The 18,989-nt window shown below is 39.3% G+C and overlaps 1 protein-coding gene across 8 annotated transcripts in view; it reads left to right on the forward strand.

Moving 5' to 3' along the window:
• LOC105027750 (Golgi integral membrane protein 4) overlaps nucleotides 1–18,989 on the forward strand; it is a 31,759-nt gene that overhangs the window by 1,897 nt on the left and 10,873 nt on the right. For 7 of the 8 annotated variants that reach the window (XR_003781737.2, XM_029119266.2, XM_029119259.2 and 4 more), the window contains exons 2-9: nucleotides 15,522–15,596; nucleotides 15,698–15,747; nucleotides 16,015–16,068; nucleotides 16,502–16,652; nucleotides 17,246–17,328; nucleotides 17,429–17,512; nucleotides 18,167–18,358; nucleotides 18,463–18,735. Coding sequence is in view for 7 of the 8 variants with exons in the window: in XM_029119266.2 (XP_028975099.2) it covers nucleotides 15,522–15,596; nucleotides 15,698–15,747; nucleotides 16,015–16,068; nucleotides 16,502–16,652; nucleotides 17,246–17,328; nucleotides 17,429–17,512; nucleotides 18,167–18,358; nucleotides 18,463–18,735 (962 nt within the window). In the remaining variant the exon portion in view is untranslated. The remainder of the gene's footprint in view (nucleotides 1–15,521; nucleotides 15,597–15,697; nucleotides 15,748–16,014; nucleotides 16,069–16,501; nucleotides 16,653–17,245; nucleotides 17,329–17,428; nucleotides 17,513–18,166; nucleotides 18,359–18,462; nucleotides 18,736–18,989) is intronic. The other variant, XM_029119274.2, reaches the window with a different exon arrangement.

Consider the following 18,989-nt stretch of genomic DNA (forward strand, 5'->3'; position numbering starts at 1 on the left):
TAACTACAAGATTCGGCAACATAAGGGTAACTATGACCCTTTCCAAAGACCGATAGGTGGCCATAACACAGGTTAGTGTGTGTAGAAGAGTGACCGGAGCCCAGCTAGGCTCTGGTAGAAGTTCTAATCTTTAAGTCTTTCCTCTTCAAACCCATGTCTTCCCTATTCATACTTTAGCTCTCAAGTCTAGGGTTGCTCAGGTGAGTAGAATTACAGTGTAGGTGTACTTCAGTTACCCTGTAGCCTCCCCCACACAATGCTGGGCATTTCCAGGCATAAAGCACTAACATGAAGTGTGTAGAATAACTTGTTTGAAATAAAAGCTCATGTTTATTTATTTTAATGTATATTTATTTTAGTGTAAGTGTGATGATTTAGTGTAAGTCAAATGATTAAAATACAGAATTGCATAATCCTCTGTAATGTGGAACAACAAAGAGTGTGTTCAAATGTACAGTACTAGTCAAAAGTGTGGACACCTACTCATTCAAGGGTATTTCTTTATTTTTACAATTTTCTACATTGTATTATATTAGTGAAGAAACCAAAACTATAAAATAACACATTAAATAATGTACTAACCAAAAGAGTGTTAAACAAATCAAAATAATTAAGATTTTTGATTAATGAAAGTAGCCACCCTTTGCTGTTGCACAGCTTTGCCAATTTGGTTTTCTCTCAACCAGGTATCTTGAGAATGCAACTGTTTTATTACATTGTTCCTCCATTTTAGAAATTAATAACATTATTGCCAAAAAGTAATTTGGAAACACTATTGTGTTTTTAATTTGCAAATAAATACTTAGTAACCATATTAAGCAATTTGTTAGGTGACATAATACTTTTGCTCGATATGGCAGACCAGGGTTGGTTGTCACAGAATTTATTACAGCCAATTTAAGGGGTGCTGTATAAAATGTTTATTATCAAATGTGTGAACTCTCTGTATGAGTTCATTCATATGGTCAGTTTGTAGAGGGAGCTAACAATCTTGAGGTGGAAAAATAATTTCAAATTTTGATGGGTCTTATTAAATATTTACTTTAGTATTCATTTTCTTCTGTAAGTTTGTACATTTAGTGTATCCCCATTTAGTAACATTTGTTCAAGAATGGAAGGGAATAGCTAAAGTTTTAGTATATTTCTCAGATGCCATGTTGCTGTTTCTTTTCATATGGGGTTGATTGTCACACTGGTCTGGTGATTGATTGTCAGTGTGGGAAGGAGAAAGTGAAGGGAAAGTCCAAACGGAGGATGGAGTTCCTTGGGTCCTCTGATGGAGTGGAATGCTTTTGTCTTGTGTGCATTGAGCCCTTTTCTAACCGACCCCAAAAAAACATGGGTAGAGTCAATTATATGCAAGCACTGGGCACACACAGTTCACCCCTTATAGATTACCAAGTTACATATGTCACAGGGTTCCTGTAGCTCATTAAAAAGTCTTAAAATAAAATCAGGGAAATTAAAGTAATAAATTCTTACATTTGCTGTAGGTATTTAAGGCTGATTGAAACATTGTCAGGCACAGTGCCATAGTAGGTAAAATGTCTAATTAGCATGTATTTATTTGATTAACTTAGTATTTAACAATGAGAGACTCTGCCATTAATGTATGTTTTGTGTTACGTTAGCTAGCTATAGTCGTTGATGTCTAGCTGCGTGTCGTCTTTTCATTGTCATCAGTAGTTGCTAGATAGAGATGAGCCAAGATGGGGAAATGCAAGTTCAGTGAAGAATGGTTGGAGGAAGATAATTTTTGGAGGTTGTTGGCGCTGGCAGGAAAGAGTACGGGGCAAGGTGCAATTTGGTGGACCAAGACCATGAAATTGAGGGAGTGCAGCAGTGCTACGCCACATCTTGAGGAGAGTTTGTACTGGTGTTAAGAAACAATGGTGGGGGGATATTGAACAGCTTACGTAGGAGCTGCACTACAGCCATCAAGCGTTCAGGGTTGCCATCAACTGTCAAACCTTTAGGAATGCCCCCTTTGAAATGAATGAATGAATGCTGTTACACTACTTGTGTTGCATCACATCCAGTGACAGCGTCCAAGCTTCATGAAACGCTGAGGTTCAATTCTAATTTAAAAATAACATTCTTCATCTGCTCTATACTCCTTCTAATAAAAGACACACACACTTAAATAATTTCTTCAGTAGAATTGAAGCAATGTTATTATTATTTTTTTAAACTTTAAAACGTTTTGATAAGTAATACTAATTCATACCCAAACGTTTATCTTTGAACTAATGCTGAAATGACTATGATGTTATTAACTGGTACAGAACAATATAGACATGTAAAGTGTGACAACCAACCCTGGTCTCCCCTACTTTAGACTACCATATAAGTTAGTGATTAATAGATCCAATTCACACAACATTTTCTGTCAGTTGACTTCTAATAGAATTCGTGATTTTTCTTTAAAGGGTGTTTGTGAGACCGACGAAGATGACTGGTGAAAAGATTACATTAGGATATGTACTGTCCCAAAAAACATTATATATGCAATAAAAAATATACAATTAACATATTTACACTACTGGTCAAAAGTTTTTGGTCACTTAGAAATGACAGTTTTTAAAAATAATTGCACATTTTACGTCCATTAAAATAACATCAAATTGATCAGAAATGCAGTGTAGACATTAACATTGTAAATGACTTGTAGCTGGAAAAGGTTGCTATTCAATTGAATATCTACATTGGTGTGCCGAGACCCATTATCAGCAACCATCACTCATGTGTTCCAATGGCATGTTGTTTGCTAATCCAAATGTATCATTCTAAAAGGCTAACTGATCATTAGAAAACCCTTTTGCGATTATGTTAGCCTGTTGTGCTGATTATGAAACCTGTTGTGCTGATTTAAAGAAGCAATAAAACTGGTCTTCTTTAGACTTTCAATATCTTCAGCATTAATGGGTTTATTTACAAGCCCAAAATGGCTAGAAACAAAGGACTTTCTTCTGAAACTCATCAGTCTGTTCTTGTTCTGAGAAATGAAGGCTATTCCATGCAAGACATTTCCAAGAAACTGACGATCTCTTACATCAATGTGTAGGTTAAGAGATTGTACCCTAACTGAAGTAGCTGTTTAGTAGGTTCATGATTTTGCATGCCATTGCATGACTGACTGCCTAAAACATTATTATTATTATATTTATGATTAACAATCAAATTATTAATTACTTAGAAACTAATTGCTATGAATTAAGGTGCCATCCGTTGTCTTTTTGTGAAGGACTTGTTTGTCATTGAGTCAGTGTGGATGATGCAAAGTAGGAGCTTCATTACCAAACACCAAGCAAATAAATTAGGATACAATTATGAGTCAAAAGGAAACTGCTAGTTAAACATTCAAATGTTACTTTAAAATTAACCTTCATCTGGGTGAGCACAGGGATATTTGAATATTTGATCTGTTACCTGGGTGCATACAGTGGATATAAAAAGTCTACACACCCCTGTTAAAATGCCAGGTTCTTGTGATGTAAAAGAATGATACAACAATAAAAAACGAACATATCTTTGAGGGGGAAAATAAAAACCGTACAATAACCTAGTTGCCTAAGTGTGTACACCCTCTTATAACTGGGGATGTGGCTGTGTTGAGAATTAGCCAATCACATTCAAATTCATGTTAAATAGAAGTCATTACACACCTGCCATCATTTAAAGTGACTCTGATTAATCACAAATACAGTTCAGCTGTTCTAGTAGGATCTTCCTGACATTTCTCAGAGCTCAGTGGAACTCAGTAAAGACAGTCATCATCAAGTGTAGAAAATATGGCACAACAGAGACATTACCAAGAACTGTATGTCCCTCCAAAATGTATACAAAGATGAGAAGTGGTCAGGGAGGCTTCCAAGAGGCCTACAGCAACAATAAAGGAAATGCAGGAATTTCTGGCAAGTACTGGCTGTTTGCTACATGTGACAACAATCTCCCGTATTCTTCATATGAATGGGCTATGGGGTAGGGTGGCAAGACGGAAGCCTTTTCTTACAAAGAAAAACATCCAAGCCCGGCTAAAGTTTGCAAAAACAAATATCAAGTCTCCCAAAAGCACGTGGGAAAATGTTATGTTTGATGAAACAAAGGTTGAACTTTTTGGCCATAATTTCGAAAGCTATGTTTGACGCAAAAACAAAACTGCACATCACCCAAAGAACACCATACCCCCAGTGAAGCATGGTGGTGGCAGCATGATGCTTTGGGGCTGTTATTCTTCAGCTGGAACCGGTGCCTTAGTCAGGGTGGAGGGAATTATGAACAGTTCCAAATACCAGGCAATTTTGTCACAAAACATTCAGGCATCCATTAAAAAGCTTAAGATGAAGAGGAGATTCACCTTTCAGCACGACAAGGACACAAAGCGGTGGGAAGAGGGCTGTGCACAGGAGATGTCCTCGCAATCAGACAGATTTGGAGTGCTTTTGCAAAGAATTGTGGGCAAATTTTGCCACATCAAGATGTGCCATGCTAATAGACTCCTACCCAAAAAGATTGAGTGCTGTAATAAAATCTAAAGTTGCTTCAACAATGTATACGTTTAAGGGTGTGCACACTTATGCAACCAGGTTATTGTGAGTTTTTTTTATTTCTCTAAGATTTCAGTTTGTTTTTCAATTGAATTGTTCACGTTATAGGTCACATTAAAGGTGGAAAAAGTTCTGACAAGATTTGTTTTTGTCTCATTTTACATTACAAGAACCTGGCATTTTAACAGGGGTGTGTAGACTTTCTATATCCACTGTATGTCAGATTTATCACATGACTCGTTACGCAGAGAAAAGCTGTTGCTGTCAAACATTTTCTACTTAATCAAATAGTCTCAGTGTACTGGTGAAGGGATAGATCAAATAGTCTTATATATGGAAGGTTTGCTAAGTGATTTCTTGCTTTTTAAAATACAAAAATGCAGTAGTTTATTTTGATACATGGTGTGGCTGCTGTATTTTGTAGTTTATTTTGATACCAAATTCCTTAATTTTAAGTGTATCTTATTTGCCTATCTCTGCTCACAGTTCAACAGTAAACTGTTCAACGGCAGTTTTATAAATACCTGGATGAATCAAAATTGTCTACAATTAAACCAAGACAAAACAGAGATTATTGTTTGAGAACAAAAATAAGAGAAATAGTATTAGAAAAAAGCTGGATTCTCAGGCCCTAAAAACCAGGGACCAATTGCATAATATTGGTGTTCTGATAGATACAGACCTCACGTTCAACAGTCATAACAAAGCAGTCACCAAAACAGCATTATATCATCTTAAAAACCAGAATCAAGGGCCTGTTGTCCCAAAAAGACAGAGAAGCTTATCTATGCTTTTATCTCTAGTAGGGTTGACTACTGCAATGGGCACTTAACTGGACTCACCAAAAGACTGTAAAACAGCTGCAGCTCATTCAGAATTCTGCTGCTAGAATGTTAACCAGGACCAAGAGAACAGAGCACATGACTCTGCTTCTTAAGTCTTTGCACTGGCTTCCAGTCCAATAGATGTTAAAGTGGTGCTTTTTGTCTATAAATCACTGAATGTTTTAGGCCTCAAATACATTTCTGATATGTTTGAAAAGTATAAACCGAGCAGGGCTCTTATATCCATGAACACCGGTCAGCTAGTAGAGCCCAGAGGTCAAACTAAACATGGCAAAGCTGCTTTTAGCAGTTATGCTGCAAACAACTGGAATAAACTACCTGAAGATCTTAGATGTGCCCCAAACATATACATTTTTAAATCCAGGTTAAAAACACTTATTTTCATGCGGCTACAGTATGACTGAACACTTGAACTTAACTACGCAGTTTTTACTGTTTTCTATTCTATTATTCGATGTTTTAGTAAAAACACTTCGCGTGCATATGACTGAATGCTAAACCGTAACCACAGTGTTTAGACTTACAGCTTTTGTAGCTTCCTCATGGAACACTTCTCTTTATTTATTCAATGTTTTATTATTATGTATTTTTATATTTCTCTCCTTTTGTTCAGTGTTTTATTATTTCATTGTAATTCTATGTTTTACCAATCATTTTTCTGTAATGCAAGTTCTGGTGCTATGAGAGGAATAACCAATGTGTAAATGTAACAATTTGGGGATGACCGATAATTCAAATTCTTATGCTGCTGTTTAGACATCGAAAGTAGGGTTTTATCTTACAAAAGGACTGATGAGTTTATCCCAGTGCTGGAGCGTGAGGATTGAGATACCTGGGTGGTACAGTAAACAGTTGTGGGAACTGTAATTCACTGAGGATGAATATTAAATGCATGTACATTCATGGCATAAATGTCCCCTTGGAGACCGCCGGGTACATCAATGCAGAGATTATCTCACAAAGGGACTGACTGGTTCATCCTAGCGCTGGAGTGCAAGGATTGATATAGAGTGGAGAGTCCCCCTGGAGGGTGGTTAGAGAATTGTAGCAATCTTACTTTTTTATTCTATTGCGTTTTTATATTCATTGTCAAGGACGTTGAATTGTAACGTCAACACTGAAGAGGCGACTTTGGGATGCTGGCCTTCTAGGCAGAGTTGCAAAGGAAAAAGCCATATCTCAGACAGGCCAATATAAAAGATTTAAAATGGGCAAAAGAACACAGACACTGGACACATGAAGAACTTTGCAGAGAAGGCCAGCATCCCGGAGTCGCCTTTTCACTGTTGACGTTGAGACTGGTGTCCGCAATAGTAGTCAATTAGGCTGTGGTGTTTAAACAATGCTCAATTGGTACTAAGGGGCCCAAAGTGTGCCAAGAAAATACCCCCCACACCATTACACCACCACCACCAGCCTGGTCTGTTTATACAAGACAGGATGGATCCATGCCTTCATGTTGTTTACGCCAAATTCTGACCATACCATCTGAATGTCACTGCAGAAATCGAGACTCAGCAGACCAGGCAATGTTTATCCAATCTTTAATTGTCCAATTTTGGTGGGCCTGTGCAAATTGTGGCCCCCGCAACCTGTTCTTAGCTGATAGGAGTGGCACCCGGTGTGGTCTTCTGCTATTGTCGCCCAACTGCTTCAAGGTTCGTCATGATGTGCGTTCAGAGATGCTCTTCTGCATACCTTGGTTGTAAAGTGTGGTTATTTGAGTTACTGTTGCCTTTCTATCAGCTTGAACCAGTTTGGCCATTCTCCTCTGAGAAGATCCAAATCATAAGATTCTACTTTGACAGACCAAGCATGTAATATCAAATATCTAGGTTTTTCTTTATTTTTTTTTACTGGAGGGTAAGCAAGGTATCTACAACTTTGTAGTCAACACTTTAGAGAAGACTATGATGTAATTTTTAACAAAATTAAAAGGATAAAATAGTAAAGCATCCGATAAACTTTTCGGCTACTGACTATGTTAATAAACAATAGTAGCAATATTTCCTCTGACATTTTCAGAAATGCTAGTTGATGACATTCGAGCTAATGTCTTTTTGTTTTGTAATAAACAAAACCTTGCTTAAATACAGACACATATCCGTATTTAGCTGTGAATTTGTAACAATTTAGCTGTGAATTTATGAATTTGAAACAATGTGTCAGTTGGGTAAATAAAGACATGTTTCTTTGCAAAGTTGTAATTAGCTATTCTCCTACAGAACACAATTCCGCTAGTGAGAGTGACAAAACAAATAATATAAAATAATTTGTGCATGCCAAAATATGATAGTAGTTAAATCATGGTAGTTAATATGACAGAAGAGCTCTTACAATGTGATTTAAAGTTAATATCCAGAGTCAACACATGCACCCACAGGTTAGTACTGCTACAAATTAAATCTTTCACCCCTGGGTATACCTGGGCTCGAAATCGAAATAGCTAATGTTCGACAAAATTGCAGGTCTTTCTAGATGCAGATCTTTCGAGATGAAATAAGGCTGTTGACTTGGCTATTTTGTGGGGAAGTTTAGAAACGTGGTGCAGAGTTTGCTGATTGTTCTCGATTAAATTCTGTCGTTTTCATCTCTGGGTGTTAGCGTGCTAGGTGAGCCCTCATGTTAATAGTATTATCACAATACTTTAACTTAGAGTGGCAAATGTTTGCATTGCAGGTGGCTCTAATGGAACACATTCGTGCCTTGAATTTCATTAAAGTCAAATTCCGTCAACACTCTTGCTTTCAGTGAAGCAGGGGGCTGGTCTAATTTGTACTTTAACAAGCTCCACCATTCTTGCAGGTTTCTGTGAGTAGAGGACTTGCTTCTGTTGCTCCATTGAGTAATTTTCATACTAGTGGACATGAATATAAAAAACATTTTAAAATCTATTTCTTCAATCTAAAAGAATTACGTGTATAGATGTTTTTCTCCACCCCTAATATATTGGTAGAGACGTTAAATGTCACATTTTTCCTTTTGAAAATTTTAATCCAAAGATGGTAGTGGGCTTAAAATATACTTAGCCTACCATATACATAACACTTGTAATGTCATGACAGCCATATGGGTACAAAAAAAAATCCTCCATACCACTAGGCAGCCCAAGACCTATGAGCAGGACTTGACTAGATGCTTTCTCTTGTTTTAGACCGGCCTTTAATTTGAAGTACCTAAATTACACGTCTGCATCGATACCCAAGGCTGTTCAGGCGTAACATGAGGGGCTGCTATTTTAGGACCTTTCGGCAAATGACCAGGCTGTGTACTAATTAAATAGGAAAGGGGGATATTTTTCATTTTTTACACAAGGCCCAACTGAGATTTGGCTTCGGTGTTTAATCCACCTGGTTATGGTTAACCTTTTTTTTTTTCGGGGACGTACTGACAGATTTGGATCCAGAAACCTTTCAAATCCTCTAGTCCCCTGAGGGAAAATCCTTCGCATTTACCACAAACACATCCCCTCTGGGCCAAAGAGTTTGGAAGAGATCGTGAGAGCGTGTGATCAGTATGTGATCTGACACTGTGCCCAGTCCAATCCACCCAACCGTGACTAGTTCAGTCTCGAGATACACCTCTAAAGTTCAATTTCATAATGTGCTTTTCTCGGGTCATACACTTTATCCGCCATGAGGGAGACAACATTTGGGCCACAGTCACATGGCTTCTTTGTTCCCATGCTCGCTAAGTGGTGTCAATCGTAGCAGTGTGGAAACTGAGAAGTTTTTTTGGGGGATTCTAAAATTCGAGCTTCCGAGATGAAGAAATTGGACAGACTGCTGTGGGGGAGTCTAATCATTTCTTTAAGTTGTCTTTTCAAACCTGGGACATGCCTAAATTTAATTGTAACATATTCTAAATGGCACATTGTACAGCTCCGGAGAAAATTAAGAGACCACTGCACCTTTTTCTTTGCTTTCCAAAAAAGTTGAAAAGGAACGTTTTGAGTGAGGAACAGTGTTCCATTTTCAGTTCTCTTTATTTTACCCCCTCTGTTCCTCACTCAAAACCTTCCTTTTCAACTTTTTTGGAAAGGAAAGAAGAAGGTTCAGTGGTCTCTTTTTCCAGAGCAGTAGGTCTAGTTAACCAATCCTCATAAAAAGAAGACTGCTAAGGATGCGCTGGTCCCATACTGGTGTACTGCATTGGCTGCCTGTTACATGATGAAATTGCTTTATTGTTGTTTTAAGATGTGTGCCACGTTGGCCCCTCATCTTTTGTGGCCTGCCTTTTTGTTGTTCCAGGTCAGAACCAAAACATTTGGTGAAGCTTCCTTTTGCTTCTATGGTCCTGTCCTTTGGAACAGCCTGCCTGAAAATCTGAGGGAAGTAGAAACTTATTAGGCAATATACTTGCATCCTAGGCAATCAAAGCTGGAACCAATAAGTATAGCTACAGTACCGAATACTTAAGCTTTTCATCCTTTTTGCTGTGAATCTGAATGGAATGGGGCGAAAATGCACTGAAAAGTTTGGTATTTTAGTTTGCTAGCTTGCATTAGCTAGCTAAAGCTTCTTTACTGACAATCCTTAAAACATGTTTGCAACTACCAGATTTGCTAGTGGCTGTTTCAAGTGTAAAGTAATTGCAGACATGATTTTTGTTGAGTTCATAAGCCATAACCCACATGTGTCTGGTCTTTCTGTCATCGTAAAGCTGAAGAATGAAAGGTTGAGGGTAATGCATTGAAACAGTGCTGCTCACATATACCAGTTTGTGGAATAGGTTGGGTGGGATATTTGACATGATTTTGATGTTCTGTGTTGTACATTATAGTTCTGGTAAAACCACCGGCTCATAGTTTTGCTTGGATTGTTTGTACTAGGTTGTTTGTTTAACCGGGACACTCCTGTGACATGAAATACTGAAAAGGCTACAGTAGGTTATCTCAACATTACCCTGGACTGGCACAGCCAATGTATAGCTTTAACAAAATAACAGGAAAGTTCACCAACATTGGTTCTACACCTTATTTACACATAGAGAGGGTTTGAAAGAAATTCATGATTTGGCTTAAATTTGTAGCATTTGTAGCACTATTCTGTTTGAAATCCATTTACAGATATTCAAATTTTTGCATGCACTTCATGTCCAAGTTGCCCTGAAAGTACCCAACATTTCTGTGTGAATGTCAAATAAGTCCCTTAAAGGTGATTGCAACTATATTTTTTCATTAGGCATTTTATGTTTTAATGGACAGTAAAATGGTGACCAATAGAGGACAGTTTTTGCTAAAAGTACAGGATCAGATTTTAAACCATGTCACAGCAGTACATGTGCACCAGAGCCAGCAGCTTAGAACCCTGTACCACCCTTAGCCACGGCAATTATCATTACCAAATTTGTAGCATGTTTTCATGTATTTTCTTAGTATCAGTATTATCAGTAATCATGTAATCAGTATTATCATTAATCATGTCCAAAGAAAGGGTTATTTAGGATAACTGAAGAGATGAGAAACTATGGCTGAAATGGTGGTATTGAGTTAGGTAATGGTAAGAGTGGAAGAAATGTGATGTCATACTGTGAAATATCACACTAGCCCTCCAGTGGAGCAATGCCAAACTGTAAACCTGAAAATGATTATTTTTAAATATGTTTTTGTTTTTGGAGTTTTTTTACATTACAGTGCAAACAGTAGTTGGACAAGATTGCAGATGTGATATTTACATTCATTAATCAATCACAGTATCTATCTTTTATTTATATTTTTTATAAGTAGTTTTGCATCGGTTCATACAAAAAACACACAAAAGATAGAAATGTCAAGAACCAGACATGCTCCCGGAACGACTGACAAACACAAAACGCACCGTAAGTCTTTGCATGTATAACAGTAAAACCAGGGTTACAAACATTTTGGGACGCTGTGTAAAATGGAGAACCGAATGCAAAGATGTGCCAATCATTTCTTCCCTATATTCAATAGAAAATAGGCAACATATCAAATGTTGAAACTGAGAAATGCTATGGATTCTTGAAAAATATACAGTTGTGTCATAAGTTTGCATACCCTGGCAGAAATGGTGAAATAATGGCATTGATTTAGAAAATAAGGCTAATCATGTAAAACAACTCTTATTTAAGGATAGTGATCATATGAAGCCATTTATTATCACATAGTTGTCTGGCTCCTTTTTATATCATAATGATAACAGAAATCACCCAGATAGCCCTGATCAAAGGTTTACATACCCTTGAATGTTTGGCCTTTTTACAGACACAATGTGACCCACACAGGTTAAAATGGCAATTAAAGATGAATTTCCACAGCTGAAATGGCTTTTTAAATTACAATTATTGTCTGTGTATAAATACTCTGTTAGCTCTCACGTGGATGCACTGAGCAGGCTAGATACTGAGCCATGGGGAGCAGAAAAGAGCTGTTATGATACAGTGGAGAGAACAAGTATTTGATTGACAGACGATTTTGCAGGTTTTCCTACTTACTAAGCATGTAGAGGTACACTTCATCCGTGAGAGATGGAATCTAAAACCAAAATCCAGCAAATCACATTGTATGATTTTTTTAATAATTAATTTCCATTTAATTGCATGACACAAGTATTTGATCACCTACCAACCAGTAAGAATTCCATCTCTCACAGACCTGTTGGTTTTTCTTTAAGAATGCTTTTCTGCAAAGGGGACAGGACAACTGCACCTTATTGAGGGGAGTTTGGGTAGGGCCATGTATCGCAAGATCTTGGCCAACAACCTCCTTCCCTCAGTAAGAGCATTGAAGATGGGTCATGGCTGGGTCTTCCAGCATGACAACGACCTGAAACACACAGCCAGGGCAACTAAGGAGTGGCTCTGTAAGAAACATCTCAAGGTCCTGGAGTGGCCTAGCCAGTCTACAGACCTGAACCCAATAGAAAATCTTTGGAGGGAGCTGAAAGTCTGTATTGCCCAGCGACAGCCCCGAAACCTGAAGGGTCTGGAGAAGGTCTGTATGGAGGAGTGGGCCAAATTCCCTGCTGCAGTGTGTGCAAACCTGACCAAGAACTACAGGAAACGTATGCAATTGCAAACAAAGGTTTCTGTACCAAATATTAAGTTCTGCTTTTCTGATGTATCAAGTACTTATGTCATGCAATAAAATGCTAATTAATTACTTTAAAATCATACAATGTGATTTTCTGGATTTTTTTTTTAGATTCTGTCACTCACAGTTGAAGTGTGCCTATGATAAAAATTAGCACTACATGCTTTGTAAGTGGGAAAACCTGCAAAATCGGCAGAGCATCAAATACTTGTTCTCCCCACTTTATAAAAAGATATCCAAAGCCTTGCAAATGCCAGTCACTACTCTTCAATCACTCATTAAGAAGTGGAAAATTCAGGGTCTCTTGATACCAAGGGAAGGTAGCCCAAGAAAGATTTCAGCCAATACTGCCAGAATACTTTTTTGGGATACAAAGAAAAAAACACAGGTAACCTAAGGAGAAATACAGGCAGCTCTGGAAAAAGGTGTGGTGGTTTCAAGGAGCCAATGCCACAAAAAAGCCCTGTTACAATATGGCCGACAACACCTTGACACGCCTGACAGCTTCTGGCACACTGCAATTTGGAGTGACAAAACCAAAATATAGCTTTATGGTCACAACCATAAGTGCTATATTTGGAGAGGTGTCAACAAGGCCTATAGTGAACAGAATACCATCCCCACTGTGAAGTATGGTGGCTCACTGATGTTTTGTGGGGAGTGCGAGCCCTGAAGGCATGAGGAATCTTGTGAAAATGAATGGCAAGATGAATTCAGCATATAATCAGAAAATACTGGCAGACAATTTGCATTCTTATGAATGAAGGCTGCGGGTGCTCTTGGACTTTCCAGCACGACAATAACCCAAAGCACAAAACCAAGTTGTCCCTCCAGTGGTTTAAGCAGAAAAAGGTGAAGGTTCTGGAGTGGCCATCACAGTCTCCTGACCCAAATATCTTCGACCCACTCTGGGGAGATCTCAAACGTGTGGTTCATGCAAGACGAGCATAGATTTTGCATGACCTGGTGTCATTTTGCCAAGACGAATGGGCAGCTATACCACCTGCAAGAATTTGGTGCCTCATAGGGCCCCATGCATACAGTCATTGATGCTAAAGGGGGCAATACACAGTATTGAGAACTAAGGGTATGCTGACTTTTGAACATGGGTCATTAGATTATATATATTTTTTTGCCTACATTTTGTTTATGATTGTGCCTGTATTACCAATTCTCCAAGGTTATGCAAACTTTTGAGTGCATGCCTGAATTCCTGCTTTGAATTTCATGCCAGCAACATGTTTAAAAAAACATGGGGGAATACAAGATTGGAACGGTTGTGTTATGCTAAACAAAACCTGGTGGAACATCTGAACAAATTAGGTAAATTGGCAACAAGTCAGTAACATTACTGCGTATAAAAAGAGCATCCTAGCAAGAATGAGTCTTTTAGAAGTGAAGATGGGGCATGTATTTTTCCTAAAATACATTTTTTCAGTTTCAACATTTGATATGTTGTCTTGGTACTATATTCATTTAAATATAGGAATAAATGATCATTGCGTAATGTTTTTATTTTCATTTTATGCAGTGTCTGAACTTTTCTGGAAACACGATTGTAGATGATATGTCTATCCTACAATTCCATTTAGAGGAAGCAGAAGCAGTGGCTCTCAAGGTTTTGTTAATGAAGTCTAGAGCAGTGGCAGGGCCCCAACTGGCAATGTTATCCTCCGCTCAGCAGGGACGAAAAGGCCAAACTTTACCCCTGGACAAGTATTTAGGAGTCACTTAGTGTTGCCAAACGCCACCCGTCTCTAAGCCACTGAGGATATGAAATCCGGGAAAATAGGTCCTTCCACAATATATAGCTCAACTCACACTTTGCTTTGAGAGGTTTAACATCAAACCTAAGAGATTCCACTGTGGCCTGAAGTTTGGTTTGACTTGGTTTGACTCAGTGTAATACACAGCAGATCGCACAAGTATGGTCTTACCTTGTGTAGTCACAGTTACTTGGAGTGCAGCTACATGTGATATGAACTCTTCCTTTAAAGACATTTCCTGAACGCAGAGTAGTGGAGAGATTGTCCAAGTCAAATTCATCATATAGGTCCCTTTTATTGGCCTCCCTGAACTTCTCCACACAGAACAGCACCGCTGTGTTCCTCCCGACCGGGTGAGATGGGTTTGATTGTCAAGATAATTCCGGGGCTGACTCTGCTGTGTTCTTTGGTATTTTCTCTCTCAGACCGTCTGTATCTGTTACACCTGAATATCTCTCAGTTCATTAATGGAGTCAGAAGTTGGGAGAACTTATAGGTTTAGTTAAACATAACTTTCCATTGCATACTGCTTAAATTAAAAAACATACACAAATATTTTCAATCAGATTTGAGCCTAAGAACTTGTAATATACTAAGCCACCCCTCCAATATAATTTCTTTGCTCTTTCTAGAGAAAGTGTAGATTTTACACCCATAAATGAGCACAGCTAGTTCAGCCAGGGAACCCAAGTGGGCATTGGCTACATACCCTGCTCATTGCCATCAGTTTTACTATTATAATATTACAGTGTTAATGTAATTAGTAGTATTAAATGCACCATCATGTGATGCTTAGTTTTGACAGTAAAGTGGAATTATTTAATTATTTAACAATCATTTCAGTGGTTGCAAAAAACATGTTTGATCTCTGTGTAGCTAAGACGAATGAATCCGTAGATTTACATGCAAAAATGGGTAATAAAAACAATTTAAATATCAACTGTAGTAGCACATGCTCAGATTAAATTTTTTCTAAACGTAAAAAACAGTGTCACATGAATGTCATTAGTAACATTTCACTGAGTTAATCATGCTAGAAATACTTGTGTAAAAATGCCTTAGCGCTTACAATGTATTACACACATGCTGAATAAATACTAAACACCTTCCTTGTGTACACATGCACACAAAATAGGATGTGTTTGTTCAATGTGTTTGTGTGCCGAGTGGGCTTGTCTGTGTGTGTTTGTATAAAATATGAATGTTTGTGTCATGGACTGCTTTCTGGTTAGCTTCAACTCCCAGATGGCCCCAATCCTTTGACCTCTAGACTTCTCTCACTTTTCTTCCTTCCTTACGCCTTTCCCAGTTGTGTACGAGCACCGCTCGCGGCTAGAGAAGTCTCTGCAGAAGGAACGTGTGGAGCACAAGAAGGCCAAAGAGGGTAAGGGCAGCACTGTCAAATGAACACATTTAAATTTGTGATGCTCTTTGTGATGCTCTTTTACTAACATGGTCACTATCTTTCCTTTTTTTCTATGACAGATTATCTGGTGTATAAACTTGAAGCCCAACAGTCGCTGAACAAAGAGAAGGTAGGCCTGAGTCCCCAACTCAGATACCTGTGACAATCAGATGGTGGGAATTCAGCAGTTCATCTGTTTATGTGGACTGTTCATTCCTGTCCTGACTGACCAACTGCCAATCATATTCATAGTCAGTGTTATGTTTTTAAAGGTCAGCTGTGCAGATGTGACTTTGTGCTGTGGGCATTGGTGGTGGGGAAACCCCATTATATAATGGGAGAGATTTTAGGGTAAGAGAGAGGGAAAGTCAATTTGGTTTTGTTTGTTGTTAAACAGCAAGACTCCAGCAGCAGATTCAACTCCTTACATGTGCAGCACCAGATGCTAAAGGTCAGTAAAACTGACTCAAAGACTGACTCCGTCAACTTGTCTGGAGTGGCTTGACAAGCTAGACTGACTGACTCATGCAGTATTCAGATTCTTTTTCATTTTCACAGTGTCCATTTATACCACTCCATAGCTTTGAAAACCTTCAATATAATTCTGTATGATCACTCTCTCTCACACACACACACACACACACACACACACACACACACACACACACACACACACACACACACACACACATTATGCCTGTGTTTGTGTCTGTATCTCTTTGTCCATCTCCTCTGTCTATCTAACTCACACTGTCTATTTGTCGTTCTGCCTCTCACACTCACCCACTCTGTTCTTGCGGTCTTAGAACCTCTCACACTCACCCACTCTGTCCTTGTGGTCTTAGAACCTCTAACACTCACCCACTCTGTCCTTGTGGTATTAGAACCAGCATGAGGACCTGAAGAAGCAGTACTATGACCTGCAGGAAAAGCATCAGATCCAGGGAGAGGACCATGGAAAGGCCTTGGACGAACACAAGGACCGCTTGGAAAAACTCCAGCAGATCAAAGAGTTGGAGGTCTCGAAACTTAAAGGTAGACACACATACACACACACACACACACAAGCGCGGGAGGACATAAGTGAAAACTAGTAAGGTTTTGTCTCCCTCTCCTGACCTTTAGCGGTGTTGCACATTGTAAAGGCATTGGCATGAAAGCATTGCAATGTATTTTACAGTACACAGATGGGCTTGCGTAAATATCATAGAATCATGATCAGGTTATAGTAGAACTAGGGATATTGACAAGTGCAATGTTAAAATCCACAACTTACGTGATTTATGGTTAAAAAAAATTGTAGATGAGATACTGGCATGAGCCGTCTGTCCATTATCTGTTTTTCATGTCGGTTCTCCATCGAAATTGTGTTGCTCAGACCTTGTTGTTATTCATGGTTAGCAAAAAGTCTGTGTTCGGAGTTTTATGGACTACTACTGTAACGTACTTTCATACCTGGACTAATAATCCCTTAATTGCAAATACACACTGAAGTAGCAGCCAAAGATGTAGGCCACCTGGAAAGTGGCTGACGTAAGATTTATTTTGCGGGGGATTTAATATTTCATCCGAATCGTGCAAGCCTAGTACACTATGTTAATGTTCCTTTGTTCATGCTGTTACTGCAGAGAACATGTATAATCTGCGAGAGGAGAATAAGCAGTTGAGGAAAGCTCACCAGGACATACATGTTCAGCTTCAGGATGCCAGAGTGAGTACCTTTTTCCAGGATGCCCAGCTGGAAGTGTTGATTACCATATTATTTAAATTGGATGATGATGATGATGATGATTTTATGATTATTATTCCAGATTCAGCATAAGGATTTAAAGTCTGCCCATGATCAGCTTGCACTGACGCTAGAGGACCATAAGAGTGCGCTGGCCGCAGCTCAGGTAGGCACATACAGCACTGTTGGGTTGTGCTTTGTAACACAGCAATGCTGTCCTGGCCATGGAATAATATCCAGGCCCCGTCCTGGCCATGGAATATGATCCCGTCCTGGCCATGGAATATGATCCCGTCCTGGCCATGGAATATGTTCGGTAAGGGGTTTCTGAGCTTGAGCAGCACATCAAAAGCGTTTTTAAGCCAATGGAGAAATATAATTAGGTGACTGGAGCGAGGGAGTGAAATAAGTGAGATGTTAATCATTTGGTTAATTCTACAGCATTGTGGGTCTGCAATGCATCGTTGACGTGCACCATTTGATGCGTACAGGGTGTTTGGGCTTACCTGGTCCAGTCAGTTTGACTGACAAGGTGGTTACAGGACAACCATTCATTATGAAGAGGGGCTAATGGTTCTTCACTTGGTGCCTTGTCATGAGGCGGGCTGTCCCTCTGAATGCTTGATCTTCCTGGCCCAAAGGACGCTGCCTCCTAACGCTCTTCTAACCTTCAGCTATGCTTGGGCTAACCTTTGCCCATGTAAATGTCCTTCAATCCAACACTGACATCTTCTGCCTTGCTGTTTACTTAGGGTAATTTTGGTGGTGTTCTGGTGGTTTATAATGGTTGTCTGATAGTTGTTCTCTGGTCTCTCTTAAGGTCCAGGTTGAAGAATATAAACAACTCAAAGAGAAGCTGATTAAAATGCCCAGCCTTCAACATGATCCGAACACCGCCCGCCAATCAGCCCAGTCTGCTGCTGTAAAAGTCAATGCCCATGAACAGGGACAGCCTCCTGCCAGGTTGGCTCAGCCCAACGGGGAAGCACATGGCCATGAGGATGAGTCCAGGGTACAGCGGTTTGCCCTTTGTTGATACACCCTTGAATTGGTCATGTCATTCTGACACAGACGCACACATTTTTTATCTAAACCGCTCTGTTTTTCATTGATTAGTTGGCTCTACAGGAGAGCGACGTGGCCAAACCAGATCTCCAGTCTCAACCTGCCATGTCCAACAATGCAGAGCAGGAGAAAGAAGGATACGGGGAGGTTGAGGGGGAGGCAGAGCGAAGGAGAGAGTTGGCGGAGGAAGAGATGGAGCAGGCAGGACAGCCCCAGAAGCTGGAGGAGGAGTCAGACCAACCTCAGGATGAGGATGGGTTGGAAAGGGAGCACGACCAACCAGATGACAACGCCCTGGACCGCCAGAAACGACAACCACATACGGTAAGGATCAGTTAGAATAGGGTCAGTACTGCTTGGAGCTTAAACGATAACAAAGAATGGCGCTTATTGCAAGACAAGGGGTCTTTACCCTTGTGTTATTACCACATTTTCAAATCTGGCCTAATCCCCAGCTTCCATTGGGCTTGCTCATGTGTACCCCATGTGACAATTTTCCAAGTTGTCACTGTAAATGAGAATTTGTTCTCAGTACTTCCCTGGGAAAATAAGGTTGAACAGTAAAATAAATCAAGTAA

Source organism: Esox lucius, chromosome 1 (assembly GCF_011004845.1).
Source record: "Esox lucius isolate fEsoLuc1 chromosome 1, fEsoLuc1.pri, whole genome shotgun sequence".
Classification (NCBI taxonomy): domain Eukaryota; kingdom Metazoa; phylum Chordata; class Actinopteri; order Esociformes; family Esocidae; genus Esox; species Esox lucius.